The 16,445-nt window shown below is 43.1% G+C and overlaps 1 protein-coding gene across 4 annotated transcripts in view; it reads right to left on the bottom strand.

The window, feature by feature from the left end:
* stau2 (staufen double-stranded RNA binding protein 2) overlaps positions 1-16,445 on the bottom strand; it is a 315,345-nt gene that overhangs the window by 178,291 nt on the left and 120,609 nt on the right. For all 4 annotated transcript variants that reach the window (XR_009809837.1, XM_061922079.1, XM_061922081.1 and 1 more), the window contains exon 6: positions 4,237-4,396. Coding sequence is in view for 3 of the 4 variants with exons in the window: in XM_061922079.1 (XP_061778063.1) it covers positions 4,237-4,396 (160 nt within the window). In the remaining variant the exon portion in view is untranslated. The remainder of the gene's footprint in view (positions 1-4,236; positions 4,397-16,445) is intronic.

Raw genomic sequence — 16,445 nt, 5'->3', positions numbered from 1 at the left:
TTAAGTTAGGGCTGGGAGATATGTCCTTTTTTTAATATCGCGATATTTTTAGGCAATATCGCGATATACGATATATGTGTCGGTATTTTTCCTTAGCCCTGAATGATTCCGTGTGTCTACATTAAAACAATCTTGTTCACACTGCATTAATAGCCAGTATGCTCATTTTTAACTTTCATGCAGAGATGGAAATCACAACTAAGTCAATTTGCCAAAACTTTTTTATTAAAGTCATTAGCAGGTGACTTTTCAAAAGATGCTACATATTAGCAGTAATGCTACTTTTGGTAGCAACACTTGAGCCCCACACTTGACAAATTAAAGTTGTCTATTCTATGGGACGGCGTGGCGCAGTGGGAGAGTAGCCGTGCACAACCCGAGGGTCCCAGGTTCAATCCCCACCTAGTACCTACCTCGTCATGTCTGTTGTGTCCTGAGCAAGACACTTCACCCTTGCTCCTGATAGGTGCTGGTTAGCGCCTTGCATGGCAGCTCCCTCCATCAGTGTGTGAATGTATGTGTGAATGGGTAAATGTGGAAGTAGTGTCAAAGCGCTTTGAGTAATTTGAAGGTAGAAAAGCGCTATACAAGTACAACCCATTTATCATTTATTTATCATTCATCATATTCCCACTTGAAGCCAAACCACCACCAGACGATGGACCCCGTGCCGTTTTTCTTGGGAATTAATTCTTCCTTCATTTGTTACCAGATTCGCATCTTCTTTCGCACCTTCGCAACACTCCGCTAGCATCACGGCTAACGTTAGCCACGCTGCTACTTCTCTGCTCCGCGAGGGCGTATACGTATGTGACGTATGACGTGACAGTATGTGACATATGTAAGAACTTGCGCTTACACTCTGTGATAAGGAGACACAAGAAGGAGTGGGAAGAGCCTGTAGTGTAATGCCCGCAGCTAAAAACAACTGCGTGAGAACGTATACTTGAATATTAAGATATAGTCATTTTCTATATCGCACAGAGACAAGCCTGCGATATATCGCACATATCGCTCAGCCCTAGTTCACGTGTTAATAAATGTTAATTTGTTTTACAATAAAATTCAATTTTATTTACCATTTGACAGTGAGCTGATAATGATAACTGTATTGTCCAGCTGTTATATCCTGTAAATCGATTTATTTTGATTAGGAAAAAAGCATCCATTTGTACGGTATAGCTCGGTTGGTAGAGTGGCCGTGCCAGCAACTTGAGGGTTGCAGGTTCCATCCCCGCTTCCGCCATCCTAGTCACTGCCGTTGTGTCCTTGGGCAAGACACTTTACTCACCTGCTCCCAGTGCCGCCCACACTGGTTTGAATGTGAAATTTAGATATCGAGTTTTACTACGTAAAGCGCTTTAAGTCACTAGAGAAAAAGTGCTATATAAATATAATTCACGTCACTTCACTACTTTGATGATTTGTTTAATTAGTAAAAAAGCGCAAGACTGCTCGAATCGAGTACTCCCATTGGTGATGTAGCTTGTACCTCTGCCACCGATGATGTGGATTGTGTGTGTTTGTGCATGTGTGGTGGTGGTGGTGGGAGAGCCGTCAGAGCATTTGCGATCATTAAAAAATTAATAAGACGGACTGATGTTTCCATTTTTTTTAAATGAGTTCTTTTGCCTTTTGATGGCGCACTTTTGTGACATTTGTGATTTCTGCGGTGCATTTTGGTGCTTTCTTGTGAACTTTTGGACCTGTCTGGGGAGCGTTTTGGCCATTACCATGTTTTCACCCAAGACCAGCTGCTGGCTCTCTGCAACACCGGAGTTCGCATGGAGAGATCGGAGGAAATGTGGAGGAAAAGACGGGGCTGCAGAGCGTCGGAATAGACAAAGCTGCCGGCTCTCTGCAACACCGGAGTTCGCATTGAGAGATCGGAGGAAATGTGGAGGAAAAGACAGGGCTGCAGAACGTCGGAATAGACAAACTTGGCTGAATGAGCATCTATCGGACACTTCGAACTCCCTGGACAATTCTCGCTGGAATGGACAATTACCGCAAGTTTGTGGGCAGTCTATGATGGAGTCAACATTCTTGGTTGCCTTCATGGGCCCGTTATTGTTTCTGGCCGTGCTGCCCCCTACCGCCCCAGTAGATGACGGCATGGAGCACAAAGGCCATCATGGTTTATTCAAAAACGGTTGATTCATGGTTGATTCAAAAACGATTTATTTATATATATAAAAAGAACGATTCGATGCGATTCCATTTAGTGTATGAACGATTCATTAAGATTCGATGCGGTGTGTGATTCATTCAATTTAATTTGGCGTAGCGCAGTGGGAAAATGGCCGTGCACAACCCAAGGGTCCCTGGTTCAATTTTCACCTAGTACCAACCTCGTCACGTCCGTTGTGTCCTGAGCAAGACACTTCACCCTTGCTCCTAATGGGTGATGGTTAGCGCCTTGCATGGCAGCTCCCTCCATCAGTGTGTGAATGGGTAAATGTGGAAGTAGTGTCAAAGCGCTTTGAGTACCTTGAAGGTAGAAAAGCGCTATACAAGTACAACACATTCATCATTCATTATTTGGGTGTAGAAATTGTGTTTTTGTTTTGTCGTTTGTTTATGTATGGTACAATCATATGTGGGCAATAAGTTTTGTTTGTTTGTTTGTTTTACTTATGTAAATGTACATAAAAATGGTGCAGATGAAGTGTTAGCCAGTTGCATCAGCTCTGTGCTCTTTTATGTGCTTTGTTTTCTTTGAGGTTTCCTTCTTGTTTTCATGTTTTCAACTTATGTTTAGTGAACTTTTTGTATCTGCACAGCAACCACATTAGTCCCCCATTGTGGGAAAAATAAATATTCCATTGTATCCTAATTGATTGAGGCTAAAAAATGTGTTTTATACTTTTACTCGATTAATCCAACACATTAAAGGCCTACTGAAATGAGATTTTCTTATTTAAACGGGGATAGCAGGTACATTCTATGTGTCATACTTGATCATTTCGCGATATTGCCATATTTTTGCTGAAAATATTTAGTAAAGAACATCGATGATAAAGTTCGCAACTTTTGGTCGCTAATCAAAAAGCCTTGCCCTTACCGGAAGTAGTGCGGGTGACGTCACGGGTTGTAGGGCTCCTCACATCCTCACATTGTTTACAATCATAGCCAGCAGCAGCTAGAGCTATTCAGACCGAGAAAGCGACAAATTCCCCATTAATTTGAGCGAGGATGAAAGATTCGTGGATGAGAGAATTTAGAGTGAAGGACCAGAAAAAAAAAAAGCGGCGATTGCAGTGGGAGCGATTCAGATGTTTTTAGACACATTTACTGGTATAATTCTGGGAAATCCCTTATTTGCCTATTATTTTGCTGGTGTTTTAGTGAGTTAAATAGTACCTAAAGTCGGAGGTGTGTGTTGACGCTGGAGTCTCTGAGGGAAGTCACGGCAGCTGCAGCAGAACAGAAGCTCCGCTGATCTACGGTAAGAGCCGACCTATTACCACAATTTTCTCACAGAAAACTGCCGGTTGACATGTAGTCGGGATCCATGTTTGCTTGACCGCTCTGATCCATAGTAAAGCTTCACCTCCGGGAATTTTAAACAAGGAAACACCGTGTGTTTGTGTGGCTAAAGGCTAAAAGCTTCCCACCTCCATCTTTGTACTTTGACTTCTCCATTATTAATTGAACAAATTGCAAAAGATTCAACAATGCAGATGTCCAGAATAATGTTTAATCATGCGATTAAAGCAGATTACTTATAGCTGGAATCGGGCTGGAAAATAATGTCTACTACTACCCGAGACGTCAAATGCACGCGTCATACTAGTCATCTTACGCAACGTTTTCAACACGACACTTCGCGGGAAATTTAAAATTGCAATTTAGTAAACTAAAAAGGCTGTATTGGCATGTGTTACAATGTTAATATTTCATCATCGATATATAAACTATCAGACTAAGTGGTCGGTAGTAGTGGGTTTCAGTAGGCCTTTAATACGGCACTTTCTGATTTTACTTGGATCACTGACAGAATTTGGTAAGTGCCTATAAAATGTACCAATTTCGGTACCCATCATTCAACACAGCAGGCACAAAACAAGTCCAAACGAAAACAAGGGGTCTGTCTTATAATCGGCGTTGTCTTATATTAGGTTTATACAGTAAATAAAAAAATGTTGGTTTATTTATCTAAGTAAACACACATTTATGGTTAATGAATGATTGGTATGCCGTAACGCAAAAATTAGTTGTTTGTGGCATTGTCACCTGTTGCGGCCTTTCAGGGATCGGTTCATTGCGGAGGGCTTGCAGGGCCTTCATGGCAGCGTTGTGTCTGGCAGCTTGGCGAGTGCGTCCCTCTCCGACGAACTCGTGACTCCCCACAGACAGCTGCACAAAGAAGACCTTGGGAACAGGACAATGGTACCTGGAAAACAAGATATAGAGATTTCTGTCATGACCAAAAATGTTCAGCTTGTTTCTAGGCACGCAAGCGCACACACAAATATATACATATACACATACATATAAACATATGCTTACATATATACTGTATATACATACAAAACCACTGATGCTGGTATGTTATGTAATTCGTAAATAAAGACAGAATACAATGATTTGCAAATCCTTTTCAACTTAGATTCAATTGAATAGACTGCAAAAACAAAATATTTAATGTTTGAACTGAGAAACCTGTTTTTTTTTTTGCAAATAATTATTTACTTAAAATTTAATGGCAGCAACACATTGCAAAGCAGTTGGCATAGGGGCATTTTTACCACTGTGTTACATGGCCTTTCCTATATCAACATTAAGTAAACGTTTGGGAACTGAGAGCAACTTTTGAAGCTTTTCAGGTAAATTTTTTTCCCATTCTTGCTTGATGTACAGCAGGGGTCACCAACGCGGTGGCCAAGGGCACCAGGTAGGCCGTAAGGACCAGATGAGTAGCCCGCTGGCCTGTTTTAAAAATAGCTCAAATAGCAGCACTTACCAGTGAGCTGCCTCTATTTTTTACATTTTATTTATTTACTAGCAAGCTGGTCTCGCTTTGCTCGACATTTTTAATTCTAAAAGAAACAAAACTCAAATAGAATGTGAAAATCCCCAAAAATATTTTAAAGACTTGGTCTTCACTTGTTTAAATAAATGAATTTATTTTTTTTACTTTGCTTCTTATAACTTTCAGAAAGACAATTTTAGAGAAAAAAATACAACCTTAAAAATGATTTTAGGATTTTTAAACACATATACCTTTTTACCTTTTAAATTCTTTCCTCTTCTTTCCTGACGATTTAAATCAATGTTCAAGTTTTTTTTTTATTATTGTAAAGAATAATAAATACATTTTAATTTAATTCTTCATTTTAGCTTCTGTTTTTTCGACGAAGAATATTTGTGAAATATTTCTTCAAACTTATTATGATTAAAATTCAAAAAAATATTCTGGCAAATCTAGAAAATCTGTAGAATCAAATTGAAATCTTATTTCAAAGTCTTTTGAATTTCTTTTAAAATTTGTGTCCTGGAAAATCTAGAAGAAATAATGATTTGTCTTTGTTAGAAATATAGCTTGGTCCAATTTGTTATATATTATAACAAAGTGCAGATTGGATTTTAACCTATTTAAAACATGTAATCAAAATTCTAAAATCAATCTTAAGCAGGAAAAATTACTAATGATGTTCCATAAATAATTTTTTTATTTTTTTCAAAAATATTTGAATTAGCTAGTTTTTCTATTCATTTTTATCGGTTGAATTTTGAATTTGAAGAGTCGAAATTGAAGATAAACAATGTTTCAAAATTTAATTTTAATTTTTTTCGTGTTTTCTCCTCTTTTAAACCATTCAATTAATGTTTTATTCTCTAGAAAAAACCTTCCGTAACACGAAAAAAAATGTACGACGGAATGACAGACAGAAATACCCTTTTTTTAAAAAAAATATATATATAGATTTATTTATTAAAAGTAAATTGAGCAGATGGCTATTCCTGGCAATGTATTTAAGTGTGTATCAAACTGGTAGCCCTTCGCATTAATCTGTACCCAAAAAGTAGCCCCCTCAAGAACCCTGTCGAGAGTATAGAGCTGGTTCAAAGTTCCACGACCAGGACGAAAACCACACTGTTCCTCCTGAAGCCGATGTTTGACTATCCGGCGTAGCCTCCTCTCCAGTACACCTGAATAAACCTTACCGGGAAGGCTGAGGAGGTGATCCCACGATAGTTGGAACACACCCTCCGGTCCCCCTTCTTAAATAGAGGAACCACCACCCCGGTCTGCAAATCCAAAGGTACCGCCCCCGATGTCCACGCGATGCCGCAGAGTCTTGTCAACCAAGAGAGCCCCACAGCATCCAGAGCCTTAAGGAAATCCGGGCGGGTCTCAACCACCCCTGGGGCCTTGCCACCGAGGAGCTTTTTAACTACCTCAGTAACCTCAGCCCCAGATATATGAGAGGTCCACCACAGATTCCCCAGGCACTGCTTCCTCATAGGAAGAAGTGCTAGTAGTATTGAGGAGGTTTTCCAAGTATTCCGGAAGTCGTTTTCCATGGCTTCCTCGAACTCCTCCCATGTCCGAGTTTTTGCCTCCGCGACCGCTGAAGCTGCACACCGCTTGGCCTGTCGGTACCTGTCCACTGCCTCCGGAGTCCTATGAGCCAAAAGAACCCGATAGGACTCCTTGTTCAGCTTGACGGCATCCCTCACCGCTGGTGTCCACCAACGGGCTTTAGGATTGCCGCCCCGACAGGCACCGACTACCTTTCCGCCACAGCTCCAATCAGCCGCCTCGACAATAGAGGTGCGGAAAATGGTCCACTCGGACTCAATGTCCAGCACCTCCCTCGCAACATGTTTAAAGTTCTTCCGGAGGTGGGAATTGAAACTTTCTCTGACAGGAGACTCTGCCAGACCTTCCCAGCAGACCCTCACAATAAGTTTCGGCCTGCCAGGTCTGTCCGGCATCCTCCCCCACCATCGCAGCCAACTCACCACCAGGTGGTGATCGGTAGAAAGTTCCGCCTCTCTCTTTACCCGAGTGTCCAAAACATGAGGCCGCAAAACCGATGACACAACTACAAGTCGATCATGGAATTGCAGCCTAGGGTGTCCTGGTGCCAAGTGCACATATGGACACCCTTATGTTTGAACAAAGTGTTTGTTATGGACAAACTGTGACGAGCACAAAAGTCCAATAACAAAACACCACTCCGGTTCAGATCCGGGCGGCCACTCTTCCTAATCTGCCTCTCCAGGTTTCACTGTCGTTGCCAACAAGAGCGTTGAAGTCCCCCAGTAGGACAAGGGAATCACCCGGGGCAGCACTTTCCAATACTCCCTCGAGTGTACCCAAAAAGTGTGGGTACTCTGAACTGCTGTTTGGTGCGTAAGCACAAACAACAGTCAGGACCCGTCCCCCCACCCGTAGGCGGAGGGAGGCTACCCTTTCGTCCACCGGGTTGAACTCCAACGTGCAGGCTTTGAGTCGGGGGGCAACAAGAATTGCCACCCCAGCCCGTCGCCTCTCACTGCCAGCAACGCCAGAGTGGAAGAGGGTCCAGCCCCTCTCGAGAGAAGTGGTTCCAGAGCCCTTGCTGTGCATCGAAGTGAGTCCGACTATATCCAGCCGGAACTTCTCCACTTTGCGCACTAGTTCAGTCTCCTTACCCCCAGTGAGGTGACATTCCACGTCCCAAGAGCCAGCTTCTGTAGCCGAGGGTCAGACCGCCAAGTGCCCTGCCTGCCGTTGCCACACAGCTCACATCGCACCCGACCTCTATGGCCCCTGCTATGGGTGGTGAGCCCATTGGAGGGGGGACCCACGTTGCCTCTTCGGGCTGTGCACGGCCGGGCCCCATGGGAACAGGCCCGGCCACCAGGCGCTCGCCATCGTGCCCCACCTCCGGGCCTGGCTCCAGAGGGGGGCCCCGGTGACCCACGTCCGGGCGAGGGAAATCTGGGTCCATGATTTGTCTTCTGTATAAAGGTCTTTGAGCTGCTCTTTGTCTGATCCCTCACCTAGGACCTGTTTGCCTTGGGGACCCTACCAGGGGGCACAAAGCCCCCGGACAACATAGCTCCTAGGACAATTGGGACACGCAAACTTGTCTACCACGATAAGGTGGCAGCTCAGAAAAGATTCCCCTTCTTGTAAATGGCTTTTCCTTGTCAGACACACAGAAGGAGAAACTGTCTGTTTGAAGGTCCCAGGCTCGGGATCTTTCTGTGTGGAGTTGCATGTTCTCTCCGTGAATGCGTGGGTTCCCTCCGGGTCCTCCGGCTTCCTCCCACTTCCAAAGACATGCACCTGGGGATAGGTTGATTGGCAACACTAAATGGTCCCTAGTGTGTGAATGTGAGTGTGAATGTTGTCTGTCTATCTGTGCTAGCCCTGCAGTGGCGACTTGTCCAGGGTGTACCCGCCTTCCGCCCGATTGTAGCTGAGATAGGCACCAGCCCCCCCCCCCCCCCCCCCCCGCGACCCCAAAGGGAATAAGCGGTATAAAATGGATGGATGGATATATGTTATATATTATTTATTACTATTATTGTCTATTGTGAGCGAACTGTGTTGCTGAATTTCCCCCAGGGATCAATAAAGTACTTTCTATTCTATTCTATCATTTGTAACTGAGCTTCTGTGTTGAACAATTTCCCTTGTGGGGTTTGTCTAAGTCTAAGTCTAAGCCTACAGTAAGTGCTGTTTGTTTGACAACTGCTCTCATACTGTTCTCTGAAACACACACACCAAGCTGGCTACGGCAAGACAGGAGGGTCAAAACAGAACACAAACTGCAAAACTGATTTCCACCACTAGGTGTCTTAGAAAATAACATTGTGGGGCGTAATAGTTACACTGACTCTTATTTAAATAACTGAGTAAATACTGCTTCCGTTTCATTGTTTTTTGTGGTGGCATTTTGCTATCTGGAAGGGGATGCCAAAACATTTAAGCTAGTATGTGTTACTTTGGATCATTGACAAAGTTAGCAATTAAATAATGGACAAGTGAACGTCCCAGAATTAAAATAAATACTGTAGGAATATAAACAAATGACAAAACTATGTAAGGGCAACACGGTAGTACAGGGGTTAGTGCGTCTGCCTCACAACACAAATGTCCTGAGTAGTCCTGGGTTCAATCCCGGGCTCGGGATCTTTCTGTGTGGAGTTTGCATGTTCTCCCCGTGACTGCGTGGGTTCCCTCCGGGTACTCCGGCTTCCTCCCACTTCCAAAGACATGCACCTGGGGATAGGTTGATTGGCAACACTAAATTGGCCCTAGTGTGTGAATGTGAGTATGAATGTTGTCTGTCTATCTGTGTTAGCCCTCCGATGAGGTGGTGACTTGTCCAGTGTGTACCCGCCTTCCACCCGATTGTAACTGAGATAGGCACCCGCGACCCCAAAGGGAATAAGCGGTAGAAAATGGAATGATGGATGGAAACTATATGAATATACAATATTCATGGCACTGTTATCAACAGACTGTTTGCTAGTGTCGCCATCCAGCCTGATTTCTGTCTCTCTCATCCCCACATTCAGAGCTGGAGAAAGGAGTCACATGATGCTGTTTCGTGCTTTCTAAATAAATGCATGTTTACCTCCGCAGTATATTTTTTGGGTGCGATATATGAGGCTTTCTCCAAATTGCTCCCCGGGTCCTACGCTCCCCTGCCTACGCAGTGAAACTCTATGTAACTCTTAAAACCCATGACCCATGTCAAGCGCAGAAGAAGCTTGAACATTATAAGAAAATGTAAACGTTTTAATACCATTGTTAAATTAAAAAGTCATCCACATTCACATGAAGGTCAATTACTCGGCTATACCCTTACAGCCAATCACCTGACTAATGTCTTGCTATTATACATCAGTTTACAGTTGCCAAACAAAGAGCAAGGGCACTTATATCCTCTCCTCTTTCTTATGGCCCTCAACATAGATTTTCTTCTCTTTCATTGGGTCCTGACAGAGTGCAACTAAGCTGTCACTTCCGTGACAGAGCGGTCTGCAAGTCCATGTGGTGATACCCCCTCCTGGATCAAGGGGGGGATAGGATCATGGCAAGCGAAGAAAAATAGTGGGAAACAAGTTGGGAGGAATCCAACGTTTTAACTATCCGTTTATTTCTTCTCTGCCAGGCTATACACTCACATTCATTAGAACGTATAACCTACCGTATGTGGCTGACTTACATCATTATTCAGAAAAATACTTTAACATTGGAGGAATTTGGACTTAAAAGAAACAATCATTCCAGCAGTATCTTTTCAGACTATGTAGACAACTCTATTTTCCACATGTACGTTTTCGCTCATGTACAGTACAGAAGCTACAAAACACCTGGCAGCTTAATGCTAATATTCCAACCATCCATTTTATACTCTCAATATCACGAGGAGGCTGGAGCCTATCCAGCTGCACTTGGAAGGAAGGCAGGGAACACACTGGAAAGGTCGCCATCTGATAAACCACCGACCAGAAAATATGTTTGAAGCCAGCAAAACCAAACATCAGTTTTTAAGGCTTCAACATTATTCTAAGTTAAATAGTTAGTTAACTTTTCTGGGAAACAGCATCTTCCAAATGGATATAATACATGTCCACTGTATTATGTAAATGTAAATGTTCAGAGACTGGATGTTTAGATTGTCACTTTAAAGACAATCAACCGTAAGTTCTTTTTAATAGTTGCCTGAAACATTGGATGTTGTTCCTGCACTATTATTTGCACTTAAAGTACATGTTTGTGGTAATAAATATAATTAGAACATTTAACATTATGTTTGTGTTCTATTACAGTAAATGTGTTTATCCTGAACATTCCTTCCACTTAATTTTACACACTATGGCATTTTTAAGTCTTTTTTGGACCTAAACTACAATATACAGTTACAACCCTAGAATTAGTTGATTAATTTTAAAGCTAATATTAGGCAAGATAATTGTGTTGTAGAGTGGAACCTTTCTGTTTTGACATAAGCGGTTACTTTGCACTAAGCACTAGTCACTGAGTGCACATTTTGTATAGAATAGAATAGAATGGCCTTAATTGTCATTATATTTGCATATAAAAAGATTAAGCACTCCAATTAAGGTGCAGTAGTGGAAACAAATGTGGGATAAAAATAAATGACACAAGAAGTAATAAATATAAAAAATAAGAATTGAAAAAAACAGACTACTATCTAATAAAATAATAAGAAATCCAGTACAATATGCAAAACAATATACAAAATACTGTACAATATACAAAACAAGCCAAGAGTACCGGAGTAATAACAATCAGTGTCGGATGTATTGCACTCGAAAGGTAGTCTTGCACAGTAGGGTATTAGGGTAGGATATTGTATAGGGGTGAATTATTTCTTACAAGTTTTATGTGTGACTAGAGAGTAGATCTGTTGCTGTTTCAAACTACTTAAGGTAAACACCAAGATTCTTTAAATCTTAAGATATTTTTTATCTGTTACAGACCCTACATGTAAAGACAAATAATCAGGCATTGAGCAGTTTTTATCTTTATGGCACAGGGGTTAGTGCGTCTGCCTCCCAATACGAAGGTCCTGAATAGTCCTGAGTTCAACCCCGGGCTCGAAATCTTTCTGTGTGTAGGTTGCATGTTCTCCCCGTGACTGCATGAGTTCCCTCCGGCTACTCCGGCTTCGTCCCACTGCCAAAAACATGCACCTGGGGATCGCTTGATTGGCAACACTAATTTGACCCTAGTGTGTGAATGTGAGTGTAAATGTTGTCAATCTGTGTTGGCCCTGTGATGAGATGGTGACTTGTCTAGGGTGTACACCGCCTTCCGCCCGAATGCAGCTGAGGTAGGCTCCAGTATCCCCAGCGATCCAAAAAGGGACAACTGGTAGAAATGGATGGCTGGATGTGTGTGGGGCGTGCAACGATAATAACAAAGAACAGCACACGCTACGATTCTGTCCCACCAGGGAGCCAGACTCTAGTCCTCCAAGACCTAAATCTCACGTGAACAAATGTAATCTAAACGCGTGTGCATATCGATACCAAGGTGGGTATTGGTATTGGATCAATACTAGCATGGTGGGATCAATACTTTTGTTGTAGTTTGTCTTTTATACTTAAAGCAAATTCCTTAATTTTCCACAGAGTTTATGTGACTACAGTGTCTCTCTAGTCTGTCAGTGCAAACAGTGTTATTTTAAAAATATATTTGTGTCATTTTAGTGGTTTTGTTTATATGATTTTTACATTTTTACTTTTGTTATTTTGCAAAAGTGACTTTTTTCCCACAGAAAAAAAAAATGTATATCATAATACATTGTATTAAATTGTTTTACGCTGTTCATATCTATATTTTGCAGAACATATTTTTTCTGTGTCCTCCTATGCATAATCGACTATCCATCCATCCATGTTCGACCACTTGTCCCTGTGTCGGATTCTGGAACCTATCCCAGCTGCACTCGGGCGGAAGGTGGATCTCACCCTGGACAAGTCACCAGCTCATCGCAGGGCAACTAACTAGAGGCAAATATACAACATTATTCAACGATCATGACGTTTCAAGTCAGAAAGTCTTGATAACGGTATATGTTTTCAGCGATACTCTCCCTATCTCTTCCATACTAAAATTCACATTATTACCCACAGCTAGCGATCCCACAAAATGCAAGAAAAAGCTTCATAGCAACAAATCAGCATAGCAACGAGTGGAAAAACAGGCAATATAGAAGACTACGTAGGAGAGGAGGGAATTATGGTGATCTTGGTAAATTAATAACTAAAAGAAAACATGACTGGAAAAAGTCATAAAGACAGCCTGAACATGGACTGAATAATCTACGAGTGGTGAGAACTTTCTCAAAGTCGCTGCACTGCTTTTTTAGCTTCCTGATTGGCTACTTTATGTACCAAGTCACAATTCATGGAGTAATGACTTGTGAGCTATCTGCGTTCCACAGATATAAAGAGTTTGTCGGCCTTGGCCCATTTTAGGGCCAACTATCACAATAAATTCACACTTAAGACACCTTAGACCACAAGACAATTTTATAAGATAGATAGATAGATAGATAGATAGATAGATACTTAGATAGATAGATAGATAGATAGATACATAGATGGATAGATAAATGGTAAATGGGTTATACTTGTATAGCGCTTTTCTACCTTCAAGGTACTCAAAGCGCTTTGACACTATTTCCACATTGACCCATACACACAGACATTCACACACTGATGGCGGGAGCTGCCATGCAAGGCTCTAACCACGAACCATCAGGAGCAAGGGTGAAGTGTCTTGCTCAAGGACACAACAGACGTGACGAGGTTGGTAGAAGGTGGGAATTGAACCAGGAACCCTCAGGTTGCTGCACGGCCACTCTCCCAACCTCGCCACGCCGTACGTTATTGATTCCTTCAAGAGAGTTCCTTCAGGAAAATTAAAATTCAAGCAGCAGTGTACAGAGTTGAGATCAATTTAAAAAGTAAAAAGTAAATAATGGGGGTTTAAATGGAAACAAAATAGAAAAATATTACAATAAGAATAAAAATAAAAAGCAACAATGGGAATAAAAATACAACAGTAAAATAACAATATAACAAGAGAAACTAGGCAGTAGTGACCATTTTATGAAAAAGTATTGCACTGTTATCGTTTTGCATCTCCTGTCATCCTAGTACCCCCTGCCCCCTTCCCCAGTGAGGAGTTGTACAGTTTAATGGAGTGTGGGACAAAGGAGTTTTTGAGTCTATTGGTCCTGCAGTTGGGATGAAGCAGTCTAGCACTGAACAGGCTCCTCTGGCTACTGATAACTGTATGGCATCATCCAGAATGCTAACTAGCTTTTCCACAGTCCTCTTCTCTGCCACAGTCACCAGTGAGTCCAGTTTCATTCCGATTGTAGAACCTGCACGCCTGATCAGTTTCTCCACTCTGGAGCTGTCCTTCTAAGATGTACTGCCCCCCCCCCCCCCCCCCCCCCCCCCACAGGAGTTTTTTTTACAGATGTTGAAGGAGCGCAGCCTCCTGAGGAAGTACAGCCTGCTCTGTCCTTTCTTGTACAGGTGGTCCGCGTTAACAGTCCAGTCCAGCTTATTGTCCATCCAAACCCCGAGGTACTTGAATGAGTCCACGGTCTGTACCTCAACAATAGGTTGTGACCGTGGACTCGACCTCCCAAAGTTAATGACCAGCTCCTTGGTCTTTGACGGGTTGAGTTGCAAGAGGTTCCTGTGGCACCAGACAGCAAAGTCCCTCACCAGGCTCCGAAACTCCTCCTCTCTGCCGTCTCTGATGCACCTGACGATGGCTGTGTCATCCACGTACTTCTGGATGTGACACAGCTCTGAGTTGTAGCAGAAGTCAGCCGTGTACAGGGTGAAGAGAAGAGGGGCCAGCACCGTTCCTTGCGGTGCTCCGGTGCTGCTGATCACAGTGTGAGACGTGATGTCCTTCAGTCTGACGTACTGTGGCCTGTCGGTGAGGTAGTTCGATATCCAGGCAACCAGGCAGGGGTCCACTCGCATTCTGTCCAGCTTGTCCTCGAGGAGGCGGGGCTGGATGGTATTAAAGGCACTCGAGAAGTCCAGGAACAGGATCCTCACAGTGCCATTTCCCTTATCCAGGTGTGAGTGGGCTCGGTGCAGCAGGTAAGGGATCGCATCCTCCACACCAACGCCTGTCTGGTACGCAAACTGCAGGCTGTCCTGGGGATGTTGCACCTGTGGTCTGAGGAGGCTGAGAAAGAGCCGCTCCAATGTCTTCATTATATGAGAGGTGAGCGCCACTGGTCTGTAGTCGTTCAGATCACTGGGGCAGTTCTTTTTGGGAACTGGAACGATGCATGACGTCTTCCAGAGCATGGGGTCGCTCCCCAGCTGCAACAAGCAAAAAAACCCCAAAAAAACACTCCAGCTTCCTCCCACCTGCAAAGACATGCACCTGGGAATAGGTTGATTGGCAACACTAAATTGGCCCTAGTGTGTAATGCTAGTGTGAATGTTGTCTGTCTATCTGTGTTGGCCTTGCGATGAGGTGGCGACTTGTCCAGGGTGTACCATGCCTTCCACCCGAATGCAGCTGAGATAGGCTCCGGGACCCCCCGATGAATGGATGGATGGAATCTTAAAAATCCTAAGATAATTGGGCGCTTGCTGCCTTTGATCGAAAGGGGCAACATCTTTGCGTACCCTGATTTAGCAATAAAGAGAATGTTGACAATACAACACTTGTCGAGATAAATGGACAGGTTTTTTTCATAAATATTTGGTCGGCAAACGCAGTCGACTATCTTTATTGGGGTGACTTGGTCAACATTCACTTTTTGTTGACTTAAGGGGTTGTTGTTGACTTAACTCTGTGTTAATAAGACTACAATATTATTTATTTACTAATAAGTGACTGTAATAAAATAAATAAAATCTAACCATCTCTACATTTATTTTCCCAATCTCCATTATAGCAGACCTAAGAAAGAGCATTTTCCTCCCAAAATGGCAGGCGGTCCTTTCCTAGCCCAAATACATCCTTCTCATCCATCTGCTCAGCTCCTCCTGGCCACAGGAGCTTTCTCTGGGCGGGGGCCTGCCTGGCCCTTGCACGTCAATAACAGCCCCGGGTTCTCTGAGGACATGCCAAGTGCAATATGGGCTCTTGCCAACGGTGGCGAGCCGAGATGGGAGCAGCTGGGGCTGGAGCACAGAGTACAGGTGCAGAGAGGAAGAGATATAGGGATTACAAGGAGGACAAAAAAAGGAGACTGAACGGGAGGGGAAGAGAGAGGAAAGTACAGAGCGTAGAGGGGATAGAGAAGGGGAGGCCTGTGAGAGACCCTAATCTACAACGTGGGAAAGCAAAGGCTTAAACGCAAGCGATCAAGCCAAGAACACCGGACAGCACATGTACACATGGCAAAATCATGTGCATGAGAACGGCAAGAAAATCTCATCAGTGCATGCTGGCTGGCTCGCTGGCTCTGCATGCGCTGTATGTGTTATCAATTATTATTTGTGTTATTACCACAGAGCGGGAATCTTGCCAAGACACCTGTGGGGAGGGTGTGGAAACTGGGTGAGAAAAGATAATTAAACAAAACAGTATTGTAATTTTGTGATGACGTCTGTGAGTATAAAGTTTAGTAGCGTATGACTCACTTTAAAAGATATCACAGTTCCTCAGCATTTAGAAGTGAGTTGATTTTAAATGGCATTAGCTGTATGTTTGTTAATGTTAGTATTTCAAGATACAAATGAAACCACACACACACACACACACACACACACACACACACACACACACACACACACACACACACACACACACACACACACACACACACACAAATACACCGACACACACACAAATACATTCTAGCATTGTGGAGTCTTTGATCCTTCAAACAGTCATAATGAGAAATGAGAGATATGGTCATTCAATTACTCTGGGAAATGACAGGGTGACATTTCATCCGAAAGAT

Source organism: Nerophis ophidion, linkage group LG15 (genome assembly GCF_033978795.1).
Source record: "Nerophis ophidion isolate RoL-2023_Sa linkage group LG15, RoL_Noph_v1.0, whole genome shotgun sequence".
Classification (NCBI taxonomy): domain Eukaryota; kingdom Metazoa; phylum Chordata; class Actinopteri; order Syngnathiformes; family Syngnathidae; genus Nerophis; species Nerophis ophidion.
This window is presented reverse-complemented; position numbering and strand designations above follow the sequence as displayed.